Source organism: Chlorocebus sabaeus, chromosome 19 (assembly GCF_047675955.1).
Source record: "Chlorocebus sabaeus isolate Y175 chromosome 19, mChlSab1.0.hap1, whole genome shotgun sequence".
NCBI lineage: Eukaryota > Metazoa > Chordata > Mammalia > Primates > Cercopithecidae > Chlorocebus > Chlorocebus sabaeus.
Genome location: NC_132922.1, coordinates 25,157,604 through 25,171,231, shown reverse-complemented (window position 1 = coordinate 25,171,231; position 13,628 = coordinate 25,157,604). Strand labels below are relative to the sequence as shown.

The 13,628-nt window shown below is 43.5% G+C and overlaps 1 protein-coding gene across 3 annotated transcripts in view; it reads left to right on the top strand.

The window, feature by feature from the left end:
* GRK3 (G protein-coupled receptor kinase 3) overlaps positions 1–13,628 on the top strand; it is a 164,642-nt gene that overhangs the window by 137,826 nt on the left and 13,188 nt on the right. For all 3 annotated transcript variants that reach the window (XM_007975215.3, XM_073006858.1, XM_038006313.2), the window contains 5 exons: positions 334–400; positions 1,261–1,361; positions 6,878–6,944; positions 8,332–8,427; positions 11,687–11,849. In XM_007975215.3, the coding sequence (XP_007973406.3) occupies positions 334–400; positions 1,261–1,361; positions 6,878–6,944; positions 8,332–8,427; positions 11,687–11,849 (494 nt within the window). The remainder of the gene's footprint in view (positions 1–333; positions 401–1,260; positions 1,362–6,877; positions 6,945–8,331; positions 8,428–11,686; positions 11,850–13,628) is intronic.

Here is a 13,628-nt window from a genome sequence, read left to right as displayed (position 1 = left end):
TGTTATGTAAATGACTTTTATTCTCATGATTACCTGTTGGCTAGTTGTATATTCGTTTCTAATGATATTTCCATTGGGACACCGCGTTTTAGGGCCACAAGTTCACTGAAGTGAGATTCAGGCAGTTCAAGTAAGATACAAGTCTTTCTATTTCAGGACCTAACGTTTGTTCGCCAGTTCTTCCATGGAAATGATAAATGTTTATGACTTTTGCATTTCTCCAGTTTTGAATGAATAGTGATAGGACATCATACTTTACCCAAATATTAGTCAGTGATATGTGCTATATCACCTGATGCCATATTTTAATAGAACAATTCTTTATTTCTACAGTCACAGCCCTTTCAGACAACATAAAACCAAAGACAAGCATGAAATTGACCGAATGACACTCACCGTGGTAAGGGATTCAAAACTGTATTCTTGTCTGCACGGTAATTGTCATGCTTCGTTCCATCAATAATAAAAAATGCTATTACATAAAATATTATAGGAAATATAAAATTATGTATAAACACAATAAAAATTTGCTTTCTTGAAACAAATAAATGCAGATACAATTTCTTTTTTTTTTTTTTTTTTTTTTTTTTTGAGACGGAGTCTGGCTCTGTCGCCCAGGCTGGAGTGCAGTGGCCGGATCTCAGCTCACTGCAAGCTCCACCTCCCGGGTTTACGCCATTCTCCTGCCTCAGCCTCCCGAGTAGCTGGTACTACAGGCGCCCGCCACATCGTCCGGCTAGTTTTCTGTATTTTTTTGAGTAGAGACGGGGTTTCAACGTGTTAGCCAGGATGGTCTCGATCTCCTGACCTCGTGATCCGCCCATCTCGGCCTCCCAAAGTGCTGGGATTACAGGCTTGAGCCACCGCGCCCGGCCAATGCAGATACAATTTCTAAAAGAATTTCTAGGAGAAAAATTAATGGAAATAGATGCCAAGGCAAAAATCAGGATTTACTAACAAACAGTATGAGGAAGCTAAAGAAAATCGAGAACCAGAAGTAAAGAAATCAAAGTAAAGGAGAAATTACTGAGATGCCAACGAATGAGAATGCCTTCTAGTTCTTCTGATCTGCCCCCAGCCACATTGATTTTGCAACTGATTAGTTACCTTTTTATGTGTCTATAGAGTAAATATTAATTCATAATGAGGCTGCAATTTTTAATACTATTCTTAGCCCAGTAATAGCCTTTAAATCTGGTTGAGTGTTAGGATACTGTTTCCATGAACGGATTTTTGAACTCTTACTCGTCTTTTCCCCAGAATGTGGAACTTCCAGACACCTTCTCTCCTGAACTGAAGTCCCTTTTGGAGGGCTTGCTTCAGCGAGATGTTAGCAAGCGACTGGGCTGTCATGGAGGCGGGTAGGTCATTGTTCCTGCCTTTCGGTATCTTTACCAGAAGAGCAAAAGAGTGATTTTAAATACTACCTATCAAAAGTCATCCCTAGTCATTAAAATCTTCCATTTTGATGTGAGAGGGGGAAAAAAAAATCACATGGGAAATATACATATATTGTCCTATGGGTTTTATAATTAAGAAGTTAAAGAAGTCACTCACTTTTTTACTTCATTTATTTTTGAGATGGAGTCTTGCCCTATCACCCAGGCTGGAGTGCAGTGGCGCGATCTCGGCTCACTGCAACCTCCACCTCCTGGGGTTCAAGCAACTCTCCTGTCTCAGCCTCCTGAGTAGCTAGGACCACTGGTGTGTGCTACCATGCCTGGCTAATTTTTGTATTTTTAGTAGAGACAGGGTTTTGCCATGTTGGCCAGGCTGGTCTCAAACTCCTGACCTCAGGTGATCCACCTGCCTTGGCTTCTAAAAGTGCTGGGATTATAGGTGTGAGCCACTGGGGCCAGCCCAGTTTTTAACTTTTAAAGATTGACCTTGTAGATGACAGAAATGAATTCTGTTATTTTGTAGTCCATTTGTTTTTTAGTGATGGTTATATTTGTGATTGTGGCAGTTTAACATTCTGATCAGATTCTCACATATTTCTCTCATGCATAACTGAGTAACTGTGATCTAACACGTGCTCACTATTCTCCTGCCCCAAAACACTCTGAACAGTAATATCTGGAAATCTTATAGAGAGGGACTTAAGGCAGACCTTTCTCCTGTATCTCTTTACCCCCAGGTTTGCTTGGCATAAGAAATAACTTTTAACTGTATATTACCTATATGTATATCATACGTATGTGTATGTATTTTTAGTGTGCATATTGTACATATAAGCATTTTACATAGATAGCTAAATAATGTACTTATATATGAGTATGTCCTTATTTATCAATTTGCAAAATTACCTATTCCTGCTATAATAGATGAAGATTTAGCTCACTCATTACCGTCTCTGTAGCCGTCGCTTCCACCTCTCAAAAGTTGAAACACTATTTTGGGCTCCTCTTTTGCTTGCCTCTGTAGCTTTAAATTCTGTGCTTAACCCGGTCGTGCCTTTTTCCAACTATAAACAGTATCTAAGTTGAGGATTTTGACATTCCTGTCTTTCATTGACTTCTTCTGTCTCATGTTCTTTCATGTTAATTTTTATTTTTACGTTATCAAGATGATGCTGCTTTCTATTCTGTGATCATATTCAATCTTTGTGCTTTGCATATAGGTTGATTTCAAAGGTTGCAAATGAAGAAGGGGTATTGATACTCTTATGGAATCAAAAATGTTGTTCATTACATAGTTTCTACTTAGCCTGGTAATAAACCTTAAGTTAGTTTTATATATATATATATAAAATATATGATATATATGTAAAATATGATATCGCTCTCTCTCTCTCTCTCTCTCTCAGAACAGAATATGATAGTTGTGGACTTTGTTTTTCCTGATGTTTCTTTCGGGAGGGACTCAGCCTGCAGCTGCAGTGAGACAGAGGTGCTCTCTTTCTGCTGATTGGCATCATCTCACCCAACACTTCCCTTTCCAGTCTCCTGGTCTGAATCTGCCATTCACTCGATTCCCTGCCTCCTGCTCTATTTCGGCTAGATCTAGAATTCTAAGTAAATAATAATTTTCCCCCAGAACTTTGAAGCTCTTGCTTTATTGTGTACAAGCGAACAGTCGTGCAGGTCAAGGAGCTAGGTTACCACTCACGATGGCAGGCACGTAGCATCCCTCGTGCTTGGAGACTCGTGCTCTTCAGCTTGGAGACCACCCTTACTTTACTTATTTGACATTTATCCTCCTCCGTTTCTCGTAGAACTCTTATTAGCCAGATGCTGGGATTCCTTTCTAGATTTGGGCCTCTGTGCTCCTGATCTTGTATATTATCTGTATCTTTGCTTTAATTCTTTGTTTTACTTGCCGATAGCATACATTTTCAACCCTTTTATTCATTTCTTTCCAAAAGTCTTTAGCAGGTTTAATTTCTTAAAAGTAGAACCTTTCGGGGGTTTTACCCCATGTTAGAGTAGACACCTTGCTGCAGGTTTCTGGAGTTGGATGTGGGGGAAGGAAGTGCAGCGGGTATGGGTGTGCATGTGTGTGTGTGCAGCTCAATGTCCAGAGCTCCAGTCCTGTGTCTCATCCCCCAGCCACACACACTGTGGTGAGCTGAAGCTCAGCATGCTGGCTCCGTCTCCAGGGCAGTAGCTCTGCTTTGCTTTGCTGTCAGTCACTGCCCCTGTGTCAGCACCCCCTCTTGTCTGCTGATGACCCTCTCTCTCTCTCGTGGTGGATTTATTTTTTTAATATTTATTTTTACTTTTATTTTTATTTTTTATTTTTTTGAGATTGAGTCTCGCTCTGTTACCCAGGTTGGAGTGCAGTGGCACAGTCTTGGCTCACTGCAACGCCTGCCTCCCAGGATCAAGCGATTCTCCTGCCTCAGCTTTCCAAGTAGCTGGGAATACAGGTGTGCGCCACCACACCCAGCTAACTTTTGTATTTTTGGCAGAGACGGGGTTTCGCCATGTTGGCGAGGCTGGTCTTGAACTCCTGACCTCAAGCGATCTACCCGCCTTGGCCTCCCAAAGTGCTGGGATTACAGGCATGAGTCACTGCATCCGGCCTATTTTTGTTTTTTAAAAGAGATAGTATCTCACTCTGTCCCTCAGGCTGGAGTTCTATGGCATGATCATAGCTCACTCCAGCCCCAAACTCCTGGGCTCAAGTAATCCTTTGGCCTCAGCCTCCCGAGTAACTGGGACCACAGGCCCACATTACCATGCCTGGCTAACATTTTTTTTTTTTTTAATAGAGAAGGGGTCTTGCTATGTTGCCCAGATGGGTCATGAACTGCTGGCCTCAAGTGATCTTCCCCTCTTATCCCCCAAAGAGCTAGGATTACAAGTGTGAGCCACCGTGCCTGGCTCCTGTGGTGGGTTTATATCTCCATGTTGCTTTCCTGCCATTTCAGTGGTTATTGAGACTGTGTAAAGTTGCATGCTTGCACGCAATCACTGGCTTGAACCAGAAGCCTTCTTTCTGGGGTATTTCTAATTGCTTGGATATATGGAAGTAAACTACTTATTTAGCTTACCCCATTTAATGTGTGGACAATGATGGGTACAAAATGGAACCCGCTAAGAAAATCACCGAAGTGTTTCCAGTAAAAATGCACAAGGATAACATCTGACTTGGATCCCATTCCTTCATTCACTGTCTGTTTACTGGGCACACACTGATGCTACCCCGTGAAGTGGCTGAGGCAGTGCACATGGTAGGCATGGCCCCTGCCTTCCTGAAGCTCACGTGGTGGGAAAGCCATGGTGTAGAAACATCGAGTAGGACAGGTCCAGATAGTGTGAAGCAAGACTTTGGAGCGTTTTGAGCAGAGAAGTGGTGAGTTCATTGAAGATGATTTGGGCGCTGTATGAAGTGGGATGGGGCTGTAGGTGGGCAGGACTAGAGGTCAGAGGAGGAAGCGTTAGAGCAGTTTAGACAAGAGGTGCCAGGGCTCTGATGCCTCAGTGTTTCTGACGGGACATCTATCCTTTCTTCCCTGCCCACAAATGCCGGTAGCACCCTGAGCAGGAATCACCACCCCTGGCTGGGCATGGTGGCTCACGCCTGTAATACCAGTACTTTGGGAGGCCGAGGTGGGCGGATCACAAGGTCAGGAGTTTGAGACCAGCCTGACTAACATGGTGAAACCCTGTCTCTACTAAAAATACAATAATAATAATAATTAGCTGGGCATCGTGGTACATGCCTGTAATCCCAGCTACTCAGGAGGCTGAGGCAGGAGAATCGCTTGCACCCGGGAGGCGGAGGTTGCAGTGAGCTGAGATCACACCACTGCACTCCAGCCTGGGTGACAGAGAGAGACTCCATCTCAAAAAATAAATAAATAAATACATAAATACATAAATAAAAATAAATTTTAAAAAAAAAGGAAGAAAAGAAGGACCACCCCTAAGCGAGAGTCTCGTGAGGATGGGAGGTGGTAGGAAGTAGTCACGTCTGGGTCTGGCTGAGGGGTGGCTGTGAAGCCTGAGGGAAGACAAGCATCCAGGACCATCCTGCCTGGGCCTGTGCAGGAGCAGTGCAGAGAGGGCTGCTTTAGACCTGCCTGCATCCTCTGAGTGGGCTGGGGAGTAGGAGTGTCCTGGAACACAGGGCACAGGTTGGTGCTTGGGATACAGATTGAGGAGTCCTATAAGGACACTCAAGCTCTGGGCTGGGCGGGATGCCCCAGGGACTGACTACAGAAGGGCCCCAAGAAGCAGCCTTGAGCTCTGTGACAGGATGTGGAGAGACAGTCAGTGGCATGTGCTGGGAGTGCTGCTCCCCGACGCAGGCTTTTCCTTGGAGTGTGCAACTTTTTTTTTTTTTCCTGGTGACAGGTTCTCACTGTGTCACCCAGACTGGAGTGCAGGGGCACAATCTCGGCTCACTGCAACCTCCGCTTCCCAGGTTCAAGCAATTCTCCTGCCTCAACCTCCAAAGTAGCTGAGACTACAAGTGCCCACCACCACGCCCAGCTAATTTTTTGTATTTTAATCAAGACAGGGTTTCATTGTGTTGCCCAGACTGGTCTCGAACTCCTGAGCTCAGGCGATCCACCCACCTTGGCCTCCCGAAGTGCTAAGATTATAGGCATGACCCACCATGCCCAGCCAACTTTTGCTCTGGATACTCTGAGTTTTAATCATGACCTTCAAGAAAACTTGTTTCTTCAATTTATTTTTTATTTTTATTCTTATTTTTATTTTTGAGACAAAGTCTCGCTGTGTTGCCCAGACTGGAGTGCAGTGGTGTGAACTCGGCTCACTGCAAGCTCCACCTCCCGGGTTCACACCATTCTCCTACCTCAGCCTCCCAAGTAGCTGGGACTACAGGCGCCTGCCACTACGCCTGGCTAATTTTTTTTTGTATTTTTAGTAGAGACGGGGTTTCACCGTGTTAGCCAGGATGGGTTTCTTCAATTTATAAAGGATTTTGGTATACATTATATTATTAGATCTCTTGTTTGCTTCTGAGTAAATGTGGTGCTTCACATTCCTGTCATTTTCCTATTATATTATCTATTGTGATGTGTAAATATTTGCTATAAATTTCTTTAATGTATAGATATCCAATTTAATTCTTATTTTCAGTTATGTTCTCATGACTATAGAATTATTGTGTGTGTGTGTGCGTGTGTGTATATATATCTGTGAAAATTTCTAGGTTATCTTAAACTGTAATAACTATCCCAAATAAGTGATCATATGGAATAATATTCCCAGGCGCTGCATGCAGTATTCTAAACATCATAGCGTTCCTCCTGTTGTTTTGCAGGAAGCGTATTTATTTGCTTTCTTAAAGGAAAAACTGGAAATACTTGTTCCACTGCGTTGTTAACAGGAGACGGTTTTGCACAGTATTTCTTATGTTTTCAAATGCATACTTAGCACTGTGATGACTCTTTCTCCTCCAGCTCACAGGAAGTAAAAGAGCACAGCTTTTTCAAAGGTGTCGACTGGCAGCATGTCTACTTACAAAAGGTACTCCCTCCGTCTGGGACTCCACTTTGGGTACTGCCGCCCTGACACGCTCATCTCTGTCTCAGTTTCTGTCTCTGTCTCTCTATGCACTGCTGGCGTCCTGGCTCTGTCTCCCCAGCATCCCCGCCACCCACCTCCCCCAGCATCCTGTGTCCGCAGTGCCCTGGTACCCAAGAGTTACCGTGCAGCCAATTCCCTTTGGGGCACTCTCTCACTCTTCGTTTCCCTAATATAAACATTTTGAAAATATCTCCTGTATCAACTTATACAGGGTAAAATGGAGCTATTATCTAGTTAATTCAAATGCACATATAATTGAGCCGTTTTTAGTTTTTGCTCTTCTTCTTGAATTCTTATCTCAAACTATAAAATGTACATGAAACTTCTGCCATAAATGTATGTATATTTTCTAGCCCAATACTACATAAGAATGAGCATGATTTTATATCAGGATAATTTCCTTTCCTTATTTTAAGCTTCATGATATTTGCGTTGATACAGGAAACACCCCGAATTCAATTTTTAGAAAAATGTTGATTATCAGCTTTAGATTTGCATTGCATGAACTCAAGCTGCCGAGAAATGATGATTTTCTCTAGTAAAGAAAGACTAATCTGTTAGGCCTGCCGAATTAGAGATTGACCTCTGGGTCAGTTAACATGTACCTCAGGGTGTTCGCAGGTGTGCCCTGCTCCCTCTAGGCCCCGTTGTCTCTTGTGGTTCTAGCAACCTGAAGGTGGTGTTGCGTCCTCTCAGAGAATGTGCTTTCTTTTTTTCTCCTTTTTTTTTTGAGACGGAGTCTCGCTCTGTGGCCCAGGCTGGAGTGCAGTGACCGGATCTCAGCTCACTGCAAGCTCCGACTGCCGGGTTCACGCCATTCTCCTCCCTCAGCCTCCCGAGTAGCTGGGACTACAGGCGCCCGCCACCACGCCCGGCTAATATTTTGTATTTTTTAGTAGAGACGGGGTTTCACTGTGTTAGCCAGGATGGTCTTGATCTCCTGACTTCGTGATCCGCCCATCTCGGCCTCCCAAAGTGCTGGGATTACAGGCTTGAGCCACCACGCCCGGCCGAGAATGTGCTTTCTTAAGCTGAGGTGGATGGATATGTAGTCCTGAGATTTTGTTATATTTGAAAATTATTTAAGGCTTTGGACATGAATCCTGTTTTTCTTTAATTTGTCTAAAATCTAGGGCCTTCCTTTGGGGCTATTCAGTGCAGAGGCTTTTCTACACAATATGAAATGTGATTTGTTACAAGCTTGAATGACATGCTGCGCAGTGCAGCATGCGGATATCTGGCACTGTGCTGTCTTTGTGGAATGTTAGGTTGGGACGGGACCATACGATCATCTGATAACTGTACCATGCTTATTTGGATCTTCCAGTACCCACCACCCTTGATTCCTCCCCGGGGAGAAGTCAATGCTGCTGATGCCTTTGATATTGGCTCATTTGATGAAGAGGACACCAAAGGGATTAAGGTACACATGCGATCACTTATTTCTTTATTTTTACTTTTGGATGGGGGGATTTCTGTTGGAAATCAGACTTAGTGGTTGTTTTAATATTGGGCTGTTTGTAGTATTTAGCCTACAAATGAGTATCAACATATTTGAAGAATGTGTACGTTAAGGACCTAAATTAAAGACTTTGAAAGCTTTCTTCAGACTAATAGTTTTATTTCTGAGGAACTGCAAGATAAAATGTTTATTGATTTGGAATATTTGTGATTGAAATAAAACTTGAATTGTACCTGAAGCAGGAAAAACAGCTGTGTGATATCAAACATACTTCCCTAGTGCAAAAGAGCCAACTGTCTTAGTTCTTCTAAGTTTTTAGATCTCCCCACATTAGGATGAAAGAGCAAACAGCATGAATCATTTTGCATTTGTCAGTCAAAGGTGAAATAATCACTGTTTTTTTTAATACAATCCTCTGCCTTTTTTGAACTTTCTTTCATATTGTCATTCCCCCAAGTAGACAAGACATAATTAGAGATAGTGAGTCATGAGAGAAGATCATCCTGTTTAAGATGCTGGGTCAAAGCGTATCACTACATCAAGCTCTCACCTACCCCCATGCTGGCAGCTTGCCCCAGGCTCTCCCCACTGCCCCCGGGCCTCCCCTGTTCTTCTTAGCTGCCCCCATTTACACCCTTCTGACACTAACCCTCCTTGCCTTCCCCACCAAGTAGCTTCCTTCTCCAGAAGGCTGCAGCACTATTAAAACACACGCCTGTGAGGTGTAAATAAAAGAGTGACAAGTAAAATGCAAGGGCCTAGCAGGAGCTGTAACCGGAGACACATAGGACTTGGACCAACTAGGCTGTGGGACAGGAAAGGCAGTAAATGGCTGGGGGAAGATGGGAAGATTGCGGGGAAGGAGAGCAGCTGTCGGAAGCAGCATGTACAGGCTAAGTGCACCTGGGGAACCCAGTGGCAGCTGGTCAGAGCTAGGGGCCCCAGGAGATGAGGGGCTGGGCCATGATGATGATTAGGGTGTTCACGGGACCAGCTTCTCAGGTGTTGGAGGTTAGGTGAAGACAAAGTACAGAGGACCCAGGTCACAGGGCTGTGAGGATTGCTGACCAACTGAGAGACACCCTTCTGTGGTCTGGAGCAGTGGCTGGGGTCAGCATTGAGACCGATGCCTAGACCTGTACACCACCAGGCGTCGTCTATAGCCGGAACCATTGATACCTTTGATAGGTATATGAGTATACAGTAGTGTTTTGGGGAACAATCCACTTACAAAGGAATTAAAAAAATTTACTGCTGTCACAATAGAATTTTTTCACCTCCCGTATACCACTATCTATCCATCAGAGTACTAAAAATAAAATACTATTACGTGGGCACCCACGAACGTGTTTTGATGTTAAAAAGAGATTATCATACTTAAAAATGTTGTAAACCAAGATCTAGGCTTTGGAGTCAGACAGACTGGGCTGGGATCTGCCTCTTAGCTGAGTGAACGTGGGCCATTCTGTGACCTCTCGAGTCTTGGTTTTCTCACCTGTAAAGTGGGGGGTTTCACCGCCAAGCGTTCTCTGAGGATAAATGAGGTGGCCCGCTGAAGGCTACAGGCGTATAGTCAATGCTTGACAAACCAGTAGCTTCTACTATTATGCTTTGGTTCTTCCTGAGCGAGAGCTGAGAAGGAGCACACTTAAAACAAGAAGTCCTGTCTGGTAGGGAGTCAGCTGTAAGCAAGAAGCCCAGGTCCTGCCCCCGCGAGAGCTGAATCCAGCAGGGAGGGCAGGGGACTGCATTTTAAGAAACTATCTTTTAAAAACAGCCCAATTAATACATTTTCTTTAAAAGGGTGGGGGGAAACTCACCTCATGTAAACATAAGTTATTTTTTTTTTTTAATTCCTTTTCAGCAAGGTGGGCTCAGTCATAAAGATGAAGTCTTCCTGAAATGATAGGCGGTAGAACAGTGTCTATTAAACAGAGTTGACCATTTCAGAATAACTACCTGGGCAAGGAGCGTGCTTTGACTCTTTGCCAGACCGTTCAGCACCTGTCCCTGTGCGCCTGATCTCAGCTGCTCATCGGACCTTGAGGTTTTCAACACCCCATCACTCACACACACTCACACACGCACCTCCAGTCCCATTCAGAGCAACCGAGGGGCTCAGCTGTGGGCTTAGATGGAATGCCTGAAGAAAACAGAAAGAGGAAAAGCTCTACAGGTCAAAGCGACCTCAGAATCAACAGATTATTATAACAGATCAATGAGACTGGATGGAGTAGGCCCCGTATTGGGATGTGGGATGCAGCTTCGTCTGGTGTTCTGTTGATTTGCTAAGGGAATGTGTGCAAGTGCCTTAGCCTCCTTGGTCTTTCTTGTCCTTGTCAGTATTTTGCCTGTGATGATACCTACCCCTGCTTATCTTTCAAGGAGTAAGCAAATTAAGTTTCTCAGGAGGTCTGTGCTTCTAAGACAAGCACGTTTTTATCAGTAGACTTGCTAGTATTTCTGCCATAAAAATGTAGCTCACATGCAGAAAACCATTTTCTTTGTTCATATTCGAAGTGCAGCCTTACCTAGAGGGCAGAAAGAAGAATTTTGAGTACTCGCTTGGAAGAAAAATGCTACCATTAAGTGTAATTTTTGTTACAGCAGCTCTTAAAGTCTCCATTGCCTCAACTCTCCATATATCTGGAGAGTTCTTACACATGTGATTATGATGTCAAACTGTAAATAGTTGGAAGGTTCATGGAATTAATAGGAAGCTCAGCCTCATTTACCTTTTGTTTTTCTAACTTTTCAGATTAATTGAGGGTAGGTTCAAAAGCCCTCTTGGCTTCTCTCTTATAACAGTTTTTGAAACGATAGAAACAGTTTTCCTACCTATGTAAACAAACTATCTTTACCATAATTGAAATTTTACTTTGTTGTCAGAATCTCCTAGTACTTCAGGTAAAACCCTGTATATGTGAATTTTTACGTTGGCAAACATGTCATGAAGATAGTATAGAAGATTCAGCTGGACGTAGCTGATCCAGGACTGAAAGTGAAGTGCTCCCCAGTTCTGTTTGTGGATGCTGATTGCTTGAGTTGTCATTGGCAGAGATTTATGACAACTAATAACCTGCCTCGAAATGATTACTGCTGCCATCTAGTTATCTTCCTATATAGAGTTATGATCGAGTCACCATGCATGTGGCACTGTGGACTGTTACCTTTGTAAATATGTTAAATCATAAACATCTTGATTTCTTAAAATAATCAGCTGCTTGATTGCGACCAAGAACTCTACAAGAACTTCCCTTTGGTCATCTCTGAACGCTGGCAGCAAGAAGTAACGGAAACAGTTTATGAAGCAGTAAATGCAGACACGGATAAAATTGAGGCCAGGAAGAGAGCTAAAAATAAGCAACTTGGCCATGAAGAAGGTAAAATAGCTCACGTATCTCAATACATTTCTAATGCAGTAAATTTTCAAAATTTCTTGTAAAGCTGAAAAAGTATTTGGGTCTCATGGTATTTTCCAGTCAAGAAGAAATCAATGCCATAAATCGTTTCAGTTTGCTGTGGCTTGGAAGAGCTCAGTCTGATATTTCAAAGTCTTCAGTCAGCACAGAAATAAGTCTATGGAGACAGGTGGCCGGGTTTCTTTAGTATGCCCTTTTATCTTGGAGTGCTTGGGGACTAGTTTGGAGGTTTTTTCCTTGCAGATTGAGTATGACAGTGTCAGGAGTGGGGCTGGTGTCACTGGTGTGTGCCCTGTGCAGTCATCTGGGCACCTGAATCAGTTTAGTCCTCTGTTGTCATCACCTTGAGACTCTTAGTCATTTTTAAACAAGTGGCCTGCATTTTCATTTTGCACTGGGGCCTGAGAAGTATGTAGCCGGTCCTGGCAAGGAACTTAGCATGACACGTCACTTGTCAAGAGAGGTAAATGGGCCGGGGGCGGTGGCTCAAGCCTCCAAGATCTTAGTTTCCAAGATCCCAGCACTTTGGGAGGCCAAGATGGGCGGATCATGATGTAAGGAGATCGAGACCATCCTGGCTAACACAGTGAAACCCCATCTCTACTAAAAAATACAAAAAACTAGCCAGGTGAGGTGGCGGGCGCCTGTAGTCCCAGCTACTCGGGAGGCTGAGGCAGGAGAATGGCGTGAACCCGGGAGGCGGAGCTTGCAGTGAGCTGAGATCCGGCCACTGCACTCCAGCCTGGGCAACAGAGCGAGACTCCGTCTCAAAAAAAAAAAAAAAGAGAGGTAAATGTCTCCCATTCAGGTACCAACCAGACCCAACCTTGCTTAGTTTCCAAGATCAGACAAGATCGGGCATGTTAAGGGAGGTATGGCCGTAGACAAAAGAGTTAAATGTATGAAGACATTTATATTACAAACAGCATTTTAAAAATTGCCAAATCAGGCCAGGTGCAGTGGCTCACGTCTATAATCCCAGCACTTCAGGAGGCTGAGGCAGGAGGATACTTGAGTCCAGAAATCCAAGACCAGCCTGGGCAACATGGTGAAACCCCATCTCTACAAAAAATAAGAATTAGCCAGGCGTGGTGGTGTACGCCTGTGGTCCCAGGGACTGGGGGGCTGAAACAGGAGGATTACTTGAGCCCAGGAGGGTGTCTGCAGTGAGCTGAGATTGTGCTACTGCACCCTAACCTGAGTGACACAGCGAGAAGCTGTCTCCAAAAAAAAAAAAAAAAAAATTGCCAAACTGTATTTTTATGTAAATAATTCAGTGCCCTACTAAACATAACATCAATAAGAAACATAAGTTTTAAATAAATCAATTATTCTCGATTCACTAAATATGGTTACTCTTTATTTTTCTAAGATTTCTTGAATTTTGGATAATTTATTGTAGTTGATGATTATGTTAAGATGTAATTTCATTTTCCCTCTGAGCAAAGACCCTTGCAAGGTTAACCTTATGTAACAAGAATGACCAGAAACTCTTTCACTCTATTAATAGGTTACTTTGGTGGCAGCATCTTAGTGTAGGATTCCTTGGTCTTATCTGACAATTTCCCTGTATCATTTAAAGTATCTTCGATTCTGGATGACTTACTCTGTATATGAACGTTGCCAGAATACACCAAGGGAATCCTGCATTCTTTGAACTGTGCTTACCTCAATTCTGCAGGGACACACAGCCTTTATTTGTAAGCTCTTCTTTTTTTTTTGTTTGAGACGGAGTCTCGC